Source organism: Carcharhinus amblyrhynchos, chromosome 1 (genome assembly GCF_965287045.1).
Source record: "Carcharhinus amblyrhynchos chromosome 1, sCarAmb.v2.hapA, whole genome shotgun sequence".
Classification (NCBI taxonomy): Eukaryota; Metazoa; Chordata; class Chondrichthyes; order Carcharhiniformes; family Carcharhinidae; genus Carcharhinus; species Carcharhinus amblyrhynchos.
In genome coordinates, this window is record NC_137324.1 from 176,956,546 (window position 1) to 176,970,605 (window position 14,060).

At 41.5% G+C, this 14,060-nt stretch overlaps 1 protein-coding gene across 3 annotated transcripts in view; it reads left to right on the plus strand.

Annotated features, from left to right (window-relative positions):
• Nucleotides 1–10,024, plus strand: part of rap1gds1 (RAP1, GTP-GDP dissociation stimulator 1) — an 87,785-nt gene extending 77,761 nt beyond the window's left edge. For all 3 annotated transcript variants that reach the window (XM_080195705.1, XM_080195714.1, XM_080195723.1), the window contains 2 exons: nt 5,770–5,898; nt 9,330–10,024. In XM_080195705.1, coding sequence (XP_080051831.1) covers nt 5,770–5,898; nt 9,330–9,457 — 257 coding nt within the window. In that variant the 3' untranslated portion in view covers nt 9,458–10,024. The remainder of the gene's footprint in view (nt 1–5,769; nt 5,899–9,329) is intronic.
• Nucleotides 10,025–14,060: the final 4,036 nt, after the last annotated feature.

A 14,060-nucleotide genomic window follows, 5' to 3' on the forward strand; every position in this document is an offset into this window, starting at 1 on the left:
ATTACCAAGGAAACTTTGAATCTAGAAATGCAAAATCTCTGGTATCAGGCAAGACCAGGAATCAAGTAATATAAGCAAATTACTGCAAATGCTGGAATCTGAAACCAAAAGAGAAAATGCTGGAAAATCTCAGCAGGTTTGGCAGCATCTGTAAGGAGATGACTGAGTCCAGATGACCCTTTGTCAAAGCTGTCAAAGAAGACTAGGAGTCTTCACGTCTGGCATTTCTGGAATTATGAATTCATCTTTATCTGTTCAGCCTTGCTGTTGCTTTGCATTATGCCCAGGGCTCATCAACTAGATTTCTCAGCTTTAAAAAGAGCAAAGCTTTGAATTCCTTGCCTTTGCGTTCCAATGTGTTGTGATGTATTCTTTTCAGGAAGAAAGTATTCAATGTCTTTACCATGAAATATTTTGTGATTTACAAGTTCATTTGCAACTAGCCTACTGCATTTCAAAACATTCTGGAGAAATCGTTATGCATATACTATTCACTGAGTATTGCACAGAAAAATCTTTTTACATTTCTACCTTTCAACATCTCCAAGTTTCAATCCTTCATCAAAATCCTTGTTTAAAAAAAAGTCATGAAAACCAAAACACAATTAAGATACTAGATCAGCAGACCATTCTTTGGGTGGCACAGTGATTAGCACTGCTGCCTGTCAGTTCAGGGATCTGAATTCGATTCCCAGCTTGGATCTGAGTGAAGTCTGCCCATTCTCCCTATGATAGCATGGATTTCCTCCAAATGTTGCAGTTTCCTCCCACAGTCTGAAAGAAGTACTGGTTAGATGTATTGACCGTGCCAAATTCTCCCTCAGTGTGTCCAAACAGGTGCCAGAATATGGCAACTAGGGGATTTTCACATAACTTCATTGCAGTGTTAATGTAAGCCTACTTGTGATGGTAATAAATAAATGTGTAACATTCAGGAAAATGTTGAGTACGTTGCAAATTATCTTTAATACCGCTGTGAATAAACTGGTGCTAAATTTAAGAGAACTTGCACTCGATACGCAATCCATACCATATTTGGCAGATATAGGCGCACAGAACCAAGTGGTGAAAGAATCATCACGTAATCACTGGATGATGCAGATTTTGCTACAAAAACAAATCTGTTTCTTGGTATGTCAGTACTCTGTCTTGTTAGTGTTCCAGGAAGTATGTCATGCTGACTTTATTTTAAGTTGGGCTTAACTGTTGCATTAGTTAGTGGGTGAAGACCCACTCTGATATATCTTAGCTGCACAATAATCTTTCCTCCTTTTGAACTAAAATAGTTGACCTCTGCACATTAACACCACTACAGTTGATTCCATAGACTCCAGGCTAGAGAAGGTGAATATCTGCAAGAACTTTCAGGAGCTACCCATTCTCCTCACATGGGAAGGCAAGATCAAACTGGCCTATCAGGCCTTAATACTTTTCAGATGTTAAGGTACATAAGCTTCAAAAGCTCATTGATAACAATGCCCATCCAGGACCCTCCTCCCCTACCGATCCCTTGGGCCCCATTCCTCCTAACCCGAGCTCTTGCCGCATATTCACCGTGCCTTCCCTACCCCTCCCTGAGGCTGAATGTGCTGTACTCAGCAAAGGACTTGGCTTTGCACTCTTGCATTTCAATAAATTTAGGGCTTGACATGATGTTGAACTCTTCTTCCATTGTTTTTGTCTCAGTGCTCACTTCTTTGGGCAGGTGTATATTTGTTCTTTCAGCTGACTCCAGTATTCTCCCTCCACCTGGACCCCTTTTAGCCTCTTATCGGAATTGATATTTTCATTGAGAATTGTCGACATCAGTGATCTCGGTTTCTCTGCTCCTCTCAACCCACTCTGTTGTCTCCTTCTGAACTTGCTGCACTTCACTCTCTCAGGTCCAACCCTGATTTTGTCATCAAACCTGCCGACAAGGGTGGTGTGGCTGTTATTTTCTGACGTACGAACCCTACGTCTCAGAGGCTGGGCACCAACTCTCAGATGCTTCCTCCTACTTTCTTCTGGTCTGTGACCCCACCAACAAACATCAAGGCATTGTTTCCAGAACCATCACTGACCTCAACTCCAGAGATCTTCCTTCCACAGTTTCCAACCTTGTGTCCCAATCACAGACAGCCCATTTCTACCACCTTCCCAAAATCCACAAACAGGACTGTTCCGTTAGGCCCATTATATTCCTCCCCCACTGACTTCATTTTTTCCAATCTTGACTCCATCCTTTCTCCTCTTGTCCAGTCCCTTTTCATCTATATTCACAATTCTTCTGATGCCCTACATCATAGCAACTGCTTCCAGTTCTCTGGACCAAATAACTTTCTCTTTACCATGGATGTTCAATCCCTCTATACTTCCATCTCCCACCAGGATGGCCCAAGAGCTGTCTGCTTCTTCCGCAAACAGATGCCTGAACAATCATTATCTTTCACCACTTTTCACCATCTGTCTGAAATGGTTCTTTCACTCAAACAGTTTTTCCTTTAACTTGAATCACAGCTTCCAAATAGAAGGTGTGGCAGTGAGTACACGCATGTGCCCTAGTTATGCCTGTCTCTTCACAAGATATGTGGAACATTCCTTGTTCCAGTCCTACTCCGGTCCCTTCTCAACTCATTTACCAGTTATGTTGATGCCACATCATGTTCTCGCCTGGGTGTGGAAAAATTTCACTTCCAATTTCCATCCCCCTATCACCTTCACGTTTATCACCATCTCTGATCTTTCTCTTCCCTTCCTTGACCTCTCCATTTCTGGTGATAGGTGTCCACTGGTATCGATTTCAAGGAAGGATTTATTTTTCTTGTTTTGAATGGGCATTTGCAGTAAATTGATTTGGAAAATATGGTAATGGTTTGACAGGCTAATGTTTCATTTTATAAAGGTTGAAATAGAGATTTTATCCAACTAAAATGAAGTATTGCTGAGAGGTAATTCCTGCTGATAATTACAGTATTACATCTTTAGAAGTAATTAGTACACTGCCTTTAAAAAAAAGCTGTTAAAAGTGCTGATATAGTACTTAATGCACCAAAGTACCTCACTCCTTTCTAATCCATTGCATTGAAGTTGTACAGATTCTGCAGTTATCTGCCGATTTCCACCCCCATTTCACGATAGATGCATTTGCAAATGAATCACCAAACTACAGCAGAGATATCATTCTGCAGAGACAGTTATTAACATCTACTCTCTGTCTGAGTACTTCATTATAGGATTTGGGTTTGAACTGAGAAAATCAGCTGCTTTGCCAATGTCACTTTGTTATTTTTGATGACTGTTATATCTTTGAAGTTTCTGCTGTGGTAATATACACATGACAGAATAATTTGAACACTTCATCCACAAGCACATTCAATTAAACATTTTCAACCAAGTAGCAAGTTCATTATAGGCTAAGCTTGAATTCACCTGGGATAAATGTAACCCAAGCAGATTCTCAGCATGCTTTCAGTTCAGGAAATCTAAGGTGATTAAAAATGAAGCTGGGGAGAGCTCAACGTGAGCACAGGCATGGCTGTGTTTCTGTGAGCTCTGGTGCTACTCATCTTTTAATCTTTCATTTATTCTGACACACAGTCAATGACTATCTAATCTCAGAGTGAAACTTCCGTACTATGTCCTTAAGAGATTTCTGGGGGGTTTTTTTTGAGACAAAGTGTCAAGTAAGGTCATGAAAATCCTCGATGGAAAGAAGCAGACAGGGCAGAGCCGTGCCCTCAATGTGGCGATTAGCTCAGCAAGCAGGTTCTCGACCCAGCAGCATCAGAGGCATTGTAGATGATGACTGCGGATATGATTGAGGCTATATGTGACAAACTAGGCTTTTTGACACAGAACTTCAGTGCCCATGTTGCTGTACTGCAGAGTGCCAATAAGAAACTTGATGAAGTGAAAGAAAGAATCTTTATTATCAAGAATGCAGCTTCCTCAGTTGAGATCTGCTTTCGATCCAGGGGAAATTGGCCATGTTAGATTTCCTGATCAGTCTGAAGAGGTGGGACCAGAGGAAGAGTGTCTGTGTGACCTGCTTTCCAGAAAGAGCTGAAGGCAAGCTCTTGACTAAATCTATTGACAACTGTCTACTACGTTTTCTTAATCTCAACACAAAAGCAAGGCGTATTAATCTTAAAGGAGTACATCATATCCTGTTTTCCATGCCTGAACCCCAGCTGGTAATCATGTGTTTTCATAGCTGCTGTCAGAGGTTTTGATGAGGCTGGAAAGCCTCATTGCTATCTGAATGCAGGTTGTCCTGCTTTATATTGCTGTCCTGAGGGTGACATTTGACAGATCTTTTAAACTGTTCGGCAGTCCTGCTCAGGCTTTGGCCTCTCTCAACTCCATGCACGACAGTGATAATCTGCAGTTCATCCTCATCCTCAACTTTACCCTCCTGCGGGGGTGTTGGTGGGTGGTTTGTTATACAGATTGCAGGTGTGGCTGAACAAGTCCTCACAACTAGTGAGGAAAACCCATTACAACTATCGGTGTCATGGAGTTTATTCCTGTATTTTTGTTATTTTGGGGTCAAAGAATTTCTGACAGACTCTTGTAAAGATATCTTGGCGAAAGATAAGAGCAGATAATCTGAAACAAAAACAGAAAATGCTGGAAAATCTCAGCAGATCTGACAGCACCTGTGGGGAGAGAGCTAATGTTTCAAGTCAGGATGACTCTTCATCAGAGCTGAGAGCAAAGGGTCATCCAGACTCAAAACATTGGCTCTATTCTCTCTCCACAGATGCTGTCAGAACTACTGAAATTTTCCAGTATTTTCGGTTTTGGTCCTGGGAGAAGATATTTTCACATGGAATCAGACTTGCACAGTGGTTACCACTGCTGCCTCTCAGCTCCAGGGACCTGGGTTTGATTCCCTACTTAGGTCACTGCCTCTGTGGAGTTTGCACATTCTCCCTGTGTCTGTGTGGGTTTCCTTCAGGTGCTCCAATTTCCTCCCAGAGTCCAAAGATGTGTGGGTTAGGTTGATTGACCTTGCTAATTTGGCCCTTAGTGTGTCCCAGAATATGTAGGTTAGAGGGATTAATGGGGTGATTGTGGGGATAGAGCCTAGGACGGGATTGTTGATGGTGCAGACTTATTGGGCTGAATGACCTCCTTCTGCACTATAGGGATTGTATGATATTGTTTTCTATCCAAGGCATCACTGATATGGCTGGAGATGGACGAAATATGCTTTGGTTCACAACCAAGTGTGGTGTGAGAATTTTGGATTGATCGTCCTTTTCTATGCTTGTCAATATCCTCTATTCTCCTTGATTGCACAATGGCAGTAGCTGCTTTGAAAATCCTGGAATACAAGTAACGTGGCTGTCTCTCTAGAGCATGCACCATAATGCCATGCATTCATGGCTTTACCTTCTTGTCCTGATTTTCCCCAATCTCTGAAACATCCTGTCATGTTTGTATCTTTGGAGACACCATTTTTAATGAATAATCCAAACCAACTGCACTGGTGCTCTCTTGTCTTCTGTATGTAAGTGTGGAAAAAATATACTGTACTGTACCTTTGTGTTGTTTGTAAAAATGTATTTTAAAAAATGGAAGCTTGGAGTGCATCAGAAATTGTTCAGTGGTCATCATTTACAAGGGAAATGTTTAGCCTGGGATTTTATTATGGTGCGTATGGAGAGAAGCAGCTTCATGAACAGTGAGTCAGATTGTGTCCAATAGAAATGGTACAATTTACAACTTGCATGCTGTTTCAAAGGCTCAGTTTTGATCATTTTTGTTTTCTCCCCTACTTAGGTACAGCTGAACAAGATCTGGAGAATGCTAAACTTGTGGAAATTCTGCACAAATTACTTTCTGATGATACCAGTGCACCTGAAATAAAGTACAATTCCATGATAATGGTTTGTACTATAATGGGATCAGGTGAGGCTAATGGACAGAAGTTGTCCCTGTCAAATGCATAACCTTGTCTACAAATCCAAGTAGTGCAATTGATACGAAATATCAGCAATACAGGCTGTTCGGTCCACGTGAATCACCTTCCACTTGGCTTAATCTAATCCCATTGTCGTATCTTGTTTATCTAGCTTCCAGCGAGTTCCACTTTCTAATTGACCATAATACATCAGAGCAGGAGTAGGCCATTTGGTCCATTGATTTTGCTGCACCATTCAACGTGATGATGACTGATATCCTCCACTTTCCTTCCTTTTCCCAATAATCTTTAATTCCGCTATTGATTAGAAATCTGGCTATCTCAGCCTTGACCATAATGACCCAGCCTTTACAGCCCTCTGTGATAAAGAATTCCACAGATTGGCTACCATCTGAAAAAAGAAATTGCTCCTCATCTGTCTTAAATGGACAACTCCTTACTGTGAGGTTATGCCCTCTCTAGCTACACTCCCCCACAAGGGAAAACAGCCTCTCAGTATCTACCCCATCAAATCCCTGAAAATCTGATATGTCTCAATAAGTTCGCCCCTCATTCTTTTGAAGTCCCAATAAGTACAGGCCCAATCTACCTAACCTCTCCTAAGAAAAAAAATCTCCATATCCAGGATCAACCTAGTGAACCTTCTCTGGATTGTTTCCAATCCCAGTATATCTTTCCATAGATGAGGGGACCAAAACTGTTTACAGTATTCCAGATGAGTTATAACTAGTGCCTTAGTAGTTTTAGCAAGACTTGCCTATTTTTAAAACTCCATTCCCTTTGAAATAATTTGAAATAATTGCTCTTTAGATAGAAATGTTTTTATCCAATTTATTAGTAACTATTGTAAATGTTTATGATCCATGTTTTGCCTCCCTTCAGGGATGCAACATTGGCAGTTTTCCAATCCTCTGGTACTTCTCCAGAATCCAGGGATTTTTTGGAAAATTACAATCAGTGCCTCCACCATCTCTGTAGCTACCTCTTGTAGGATTTTTGGAAGAGTCTTGGTGCCAATGCAATAGATTTTTGCCTACACGTTAAAACCTTTAAAGCCCGTAACTCTTATCTTGCTGACAGACTGCTTGCTCCTGGCTAGTTAAACTGCCTCTTTAGCAGCCCTTTGGTGCCTGTGTTGCAGCTAGGTTGATTAGATTTCTTGTACTTGATGTGAATCCGTGATGAAGCTTGGACTAGGCTGACTTCCCTGTGTGTCACCAGTAATTTACTTGTCATATGTTCCAAGTTCAGCTCGGCCAGATGTTGTCAATAAAGTGCTAAGTATTCATAATTACTTTATTTATTCCCACATATGGAGATTTGTTTAGACTTGCACTTATATCAATGTCACCATTAATAATCAAACAGTTGAAATTACTTCCACAAAATGGGAGGTCAAGAACATAGTGAATGTCAGCAATATTGATGGAAACTGCCTTGGAGTTACTGTGACAGCTGAATTGCAATGTTCAGTTAGAGTGGCCTGAAATCGAATTGAGAGAAATTTAATAAACAACTCCTAACTCAGTTCCCTCTAGCAATATTAATACACTGCTTAATAACTGAATGTCGTCAATTACAGCTCCTTTGGGGTGGGGGCAGAACAGACAGAATTGTATAAAATCACAGTTAATAGCTCTTTACCTTTTTACATAAGTATAAGGTAAAATTAAGTTATCTAGAATACATAAGACATTAGAAACTAGAAGCAGGAGTAGGCCATTTGGCCCTTTGAGCTGCCTCCTCCATTCATTGTGATCATGGCTGATCATTGAATTCAGCATCCTGATTTGTGTCTCCTCCCACATTCCTTGATCTCTTTAGCCCCAAGAACTATATCTAATTTCTTCCAGAAATCAGACAACATTTTGGCCTCGGCTACATTCTGTGGTAGTAAATTCCACACATTCAGCACCCTCTGGGTGAAGAAATTTCTCCTCCCCTCAGTTCTAAAAGGTTTACTCCTTATCTTCAATTGTGGCCCCTAATTCTGGACTCCCCTACCATTGGAAACTTTCTTTCTCAATCAATCCTGTCTAATCCTGTTAGAATTTTATACATTTTTATGAGATTCCCCTCATGCTCTTATAAAATCCAGTGAATATAATCCTAACTGATTTAGTGTTTCCTCATATGACAAAACTGCCATTTCAGGAATCAACCTGGTAAACCTTTGCTGTGCTCCCTCTATAGTAAGGACATCCTTCCTCAGATAAGGAGACCAAAACTGCACACAATACTTCAGGTGTGGCCTCACCAATGCCCTATATAATTGCAGCAAACCATCCCTATCCCTATTCCCAAATCCTCTCACTATGAAGGCCAATATATCATTTGCTGCTTTTATTGTGTGCTGTATTTGCATGCCTACTTTCAATAGCTGATGCATGAGGATTCCAAGGTCTCATTGAGTATCCACCCCTCTCAATTCAAGTATAATCTGTCTTCCTATTATTGCTACCAAACTGGATAACCTCACATTCATCCACGTTATACTGCATCTGCCATGCAGATGTGCATATGCTTAGTCTGTCCAAATCACACTGAATCATCTCTGCATCCTCCTCATAGCTCACTCTCCCACCAACTTTTTATCATCTGCAAATTTGAAGATAATACATTCAGTTCCCTCTTTCAAATAATTAATATATAATTTGAACAGTTGGAACATTAAATGGATGTGGCATTTAATCAAATATTTCCTGATTTTTTTCAACAGAATTCAATGTTCTGCTTTATTTTAGTTTATTTATTTGTGTCATAAGTAGGCTTAACATTAACACTGCAATGAAGTTACTGTGAAAATCCCCTATTCGCCGCACTTCGGTGCCTGTTTGGGTACACTGAGGGAGAATTTAGCATGGCCAATGTGCCTAACCAGCACATCTTTTGGGCTGGAGCACCCGGAGGAAACTCTCTCGGACACGAAGAGAACATGCAGACGACGCAGAGTGACCCAAGCCAGGAACTGAACCCGGGTCCCTGGCATTGTGAGGCAGCCATGCTAACCATTGTGCCACCGTGCCATTTCAATTCAGTAACAATAGCAAATTCAGCTTTATTCAATGACCTGTTTAATATAGTCATCATCACTTATAGTCAACTGGTCAACTCTTCCCTTTGTTCCCATTGCAGACTGTTTTTGCTGCATTATAATTGTTGGTGTACATTGATTGTGTGGAGGGATATCTTGGTATCATTCACATTCTATGACTATCAAATGCAATTATAATGATAAATGGTGTCATTTTGATCATGTCACCTTGGTGTGATCAATAATGGTGTCTTATTCAACTGTGTAAAGTTACTCCCAGCGAATGTACCGTTATGACCATTGTTTCACCAAGCAGACTTTAGTAACATTCTTTTGGTTTGTAGTCTTGTGTTGTAAGCAAAGTTTTGTGGTTTTGTCTTTCAGATCTCCTGAGGAAGGAAGCACAGACTATGCCATTCAAAGATGTGATGTCAAAGCTTCGCCGCCATGAAAATAAACTTGTAGCCCAGCAGGCATTAGTGACGGAGCAAAGACTGATTATTGAGAGCTGAGATTTGTTCCTATTTGCCTGTTCTTCAGTGTCTTGTCACTGGGTCACCTTTGTCTGCTGTGAAATGCTCCTACAGCACCCTTGCTTCCCACTTGTCGTGCATGTATTAGGTTGGTCCAGTCTTGACAAAAAGAAAACTGGGACCAAGGTACTTTCAGCTGTAAGCTGTGGTTTTAAAAAAAAACTTAGCCATTTGTCATGCCATGTCCACTTAATGTCCTTTATTGCCTGAAGCAATGTGGTAGAACTTGCATGTTGTAGTAAAATAACAATGTGACAATGTTTATAGAAAGAAAAATGCACACCACCCATTCAGCTATCCCATTCCCATTCCGTACAGCACTATAGAGCTATCATCTAGGGATAGTGCAGGATGCAGAAATTAGACCTGAGTTTTCCTTTATATTCAGATGTTGAAGCTTGCTTCATTCTTAATGCTTCCAAAAGCCTCACAAAAAAGTGGAAAAATAAACTAGTGTGCATCATCAGTCCTTCCAGATGTTCAGATGTTGGCTGTTACTGATGTAAAATCATGGTACATAGAATTAATAAATTAAATCTTGAGTTCCCCACAGTGTATGTGTTGTATTTTAAGAGCAGGATTATTGAATGTTTTGAATTCCAGTTGCTCTTGGTGAACTATTTCATAGAATCATAGAAACCCTACAATGCAGAAAGAGGTCATTTGGCCCATCGAGTCTGCACTGACCACAATCCCACCCAGGCCCTACCCCCATATCCCTACATATTTATCCACTAAACCCTCTTACCTACACCTCAGGACACTAAGGGGCAATTTTAGCATGACCAATCAACCTATCCCACACATCTTTGGACTGTGGGAGGAAACCCATGCAGACACGAGGAGAATGTCTGTGTGGAGTTTGCCCAAGCCAGGAATCAAACCCAGGTTCCTGGAGCTGTGAAGCAGCAGTGCTAACCATAACCATTGTGCTACCATGCCGCCTTCTCAAGGCAACTAAGAATGGGCAATAATATTTGAATAGTAAGACCATGGTTTATTGTTTGAAATCTGGCTCATACATACTATTCCTCCTTTACTAAAAGCTTTGTCATCTGGTTATAATTTCTGCCACAAACTCCATGGTGTGGTGGTGATCCAGATGGTCAAATTGCACCTTGGCCTCTCTCTCTCTCTCTCTCTCTCTCTGTCCCTCCTCTCCACACCAACCCCCCCACCCCTTCACTTTGACCTCTGCAGGCGGCACCACCACCTTCAACTATTGTACCTGTTGCATTCCTCTGTAATTTATCCACATTTTCCTAAGGGTTTGGTAGAATGAGGTTGATTTCCGCAGCATACTGTTATCCCATCCTAACCTTGGAGAAATGGTGTAAGTGGCCATTTATTATTTATCCAGCAATAACAAAATATTGCAGTAACAAGCATCTAATTACACTGACTGAAAAGGGTATAGAATTTAAATTTGACCAAACTACAGCCAAGGGGAGAGAGACTCTTTGGTCCAGTTTTCTTCCTTAGGCACCTATGTCCTGTTATGGCAATAGCATTGAGTGCCATTGATGTAATGTTCTCCCCATGTGTGGATGAGTGTGCCTCCAACAAGCAGCCTGACATCATCCATTTTCCTTCACTGTTGCTGGATCAAAATCCTGGTGCTTCCTCCCTAACAGTACATGTGGGTGTTAATTTACACCACATGAACTACAGCGATCCAAGAAGGCGATTCAACACCACCTTTTCAAGGCAACTAAGAAATGGACAATAAATGTTGGCCCAGCCAAAGAAGCCCACGTTGCATGAATGAATAAAAGGAAATCCAGTCTAGATGGCCAGAAGTTTGGTTGAAAAGGTAAGTTTTAAAGAACTGTTAAAATTTTTATGCATTTCAAGACATAAAGATTAAGCATACACTGCCATAACTGCAAACAATTACACATGTATGAAAGATCATTGTCCTTCAGTGTTTTTCTTGCTGCACAGATGCTGTTTGACTTGCTATGTATGTCCTTTGTTTTTGTTATTTATGACATAGGGCAGGATTTTTCTGAGGATTAGGTTTCCCAACCCACCATCCAGAGAATAGGTGAGTAACACATCACTGCCAATAATGGCTGCCCTGCAGTCATTTCACACTCCAAGAATTATTGCTTGGCTGGTAATGGAATTCCTGTCCCTTATTCCATCCCTCCTCAGAGAGCAGCCAATCTGCAGGGTGGTCCCTGTAACAGGGGTCAATATTAGAATCTAGAAAATAGACCCAAGTCCCAAGACCAAGTGGAGATGGCCTTAAGATGGGGTGGCGTGGCCTTATGGGGTTGGGTGAGCAGCGAGCAACCTCAGAAGGCAGACTGTCTGAGGAGGAATGTTTGATTTGAAAAGGAGGTAAGGCTTCCCATTCCCACCCAATGCCCGAGCAGGATTCTCTGCTCCAGAATGCTAACCTGGGATTTGAGGCCAAGGGGAAATGGCTAAATGCTCACTTAAGGGCCACAGCCAGGACAAGCATGGACAAGCGGACCTAGGATTGCCTAACCCACTGGAAAGTTACGGTCAGTTGGAGGATGGTGATATGACCAGCACTCTTACCCTGGCCCCCACGCCCCTCTTCTCCCACTCCATCGGCACTGGGAGAGAGTAAAATTCAATCCTCGTGAGCACAAATGTGGAACCAATATGGTAAACACAGCAGCATATAAATGCTTTAGTTTATATGTAAACCCGGTATCTTAAAATTATTCCAGGCATATGTTGTAAAGCTAACAATTTTGTTAAGAGTAAGTAGTGCGCTTTGGTCATTTCCACTTTTACAGACCTTCGAAAACATTCTGCTGCATCTTCGTTCAAAGGAACTGTCAAGTAAATTTAAACAGCTCTTAAATGCAACAGAAAGTGTATAGTTACTATTGAAATACCTATCTTAAAATGCTGCTTAGTGGTTGTGAGGACAGTTCAAGTAAGACTTGAGTTAAAATCTGTGTCAAAAACGTATGGCTGTTTGGAATTGAGAACTATTCAACCTGCCCTGGTCTGACTGCAGTCTGGTTACTCTGTGCTGATGCTGGTGGGGGCCACCCTGCACTGGTCCAGTCTGGGGTGAGAGAGGGGCTTTGGAATTTCAACTGGGATTAGCGCAATCGACGCCAGGCGTGCCGAGGTTGGAAAATCCCCCCAGCATTTTGCGTTGATGGGTTTTCATGGAAAGTGCGTATTTTCAGCATCCGCAGTATGTCAAATATTGCCCCGAAATCAAAACTGAAGTCGCGAAATTAGGATAAGATGTTGGGTGTAGAAAACAAGCCCCTTGTACATCTCTTGTCCATAATGACTGATGGGGTTAGTCGGAGAGATTTATTTATCTTTTGTCTTTCTCGTGCCCCTTGTACATTGGACTGGAACCAACTTTTATAATAAAAAAGCATAAATGCATTTCCAATTCCCACCCTCATTAACCTGAGGATTGGTACAGAAAGATTAACTCCTGTTTCAAAAAGTTAGAAGTAAGGAGACATTTATATGGCCATGAATAATTCAACGGGATATTTTTGTAGGAGGTGATTAGATGTTGACTTCAGTTTAATGTAATAACTGGATAAACAGTTGAGAGGTACTTTCAGTGTTGTCTGTGCTGGAAAAGATCAGAATAAAATCCTACAGTCCCTTCGTTATAACCCATTCTTCAGAAGTTTGCAAACTGCGACAGAAAGGACATTGAGCAGCAATGAGAGATCAGTAAATTTAAATTTTAATTCCCTGGGAGCACATTTCAGCAGGAAGTCAAAAACTTGCTGATCCAGAGAGATTTATCAAGGACTGTGTTTATTACAGTGAACCTAAAATCTCATCATTCACTTCAGGGAAACCTTCAACAAACAGCTATAGCTCCCAGTAGGATTTGCCAGTGAAGCATGCTGAATATTACTTCTTTGACAGCACATCTCCCTTTCAACACGGAACCAGACCATTCAGCCCGGCTGGTCTGTGCTGCCCACTACGATCCTCCACCTTCCACCCAACTTCATCTAAGCTCAGAAACGTATTCTTCTATTCCCTTCTCCCTCATGTTTTATCCAACTTCCTCTTAAATCCAACTCTGCTATTCACCTCAGCCACTTGTGGCAGCAAGTTCTGCATTCTTCCATGGAAAAGCAGTTTCTCCTGAATTCCCAATTGGATTTGTCAGTAACTATCTTATATTTTTTGACATTTTGTTCTGATCTTGGCTGCAAATGGAAACACTGCCATTACATCTATTCCAGCAAGCCCTTTAGTAATCTTAAAGATTTCTATGAACCTCAAGTGCCCTGAAGGATTTGTGTCCTCTTGCCTTCAAAGTCCCCCTCTGAGGTGGCGGTGCCAAGTTCATATTTATATGGAGCCACTGTAGATGGTGCCAGTGTGGCATCATTCCAACACCCTGTCAATATTCTGTGAGGGTTGTCCGTGCAGACTTGATGGGCCGAATGGCTTCCTTCTGCACTGTAGGAATTCTGTCGCTCATCATCTTTTGCAAAGGAGTAGAGACCCTGCCTTTTCAATCTTTCCTATCAGTTCTGGTATGGGTGGCACAGTAGTTAGTGCTGCTGCCTCACAGCACCAGGGACCCAGGTTCAATTCCCAC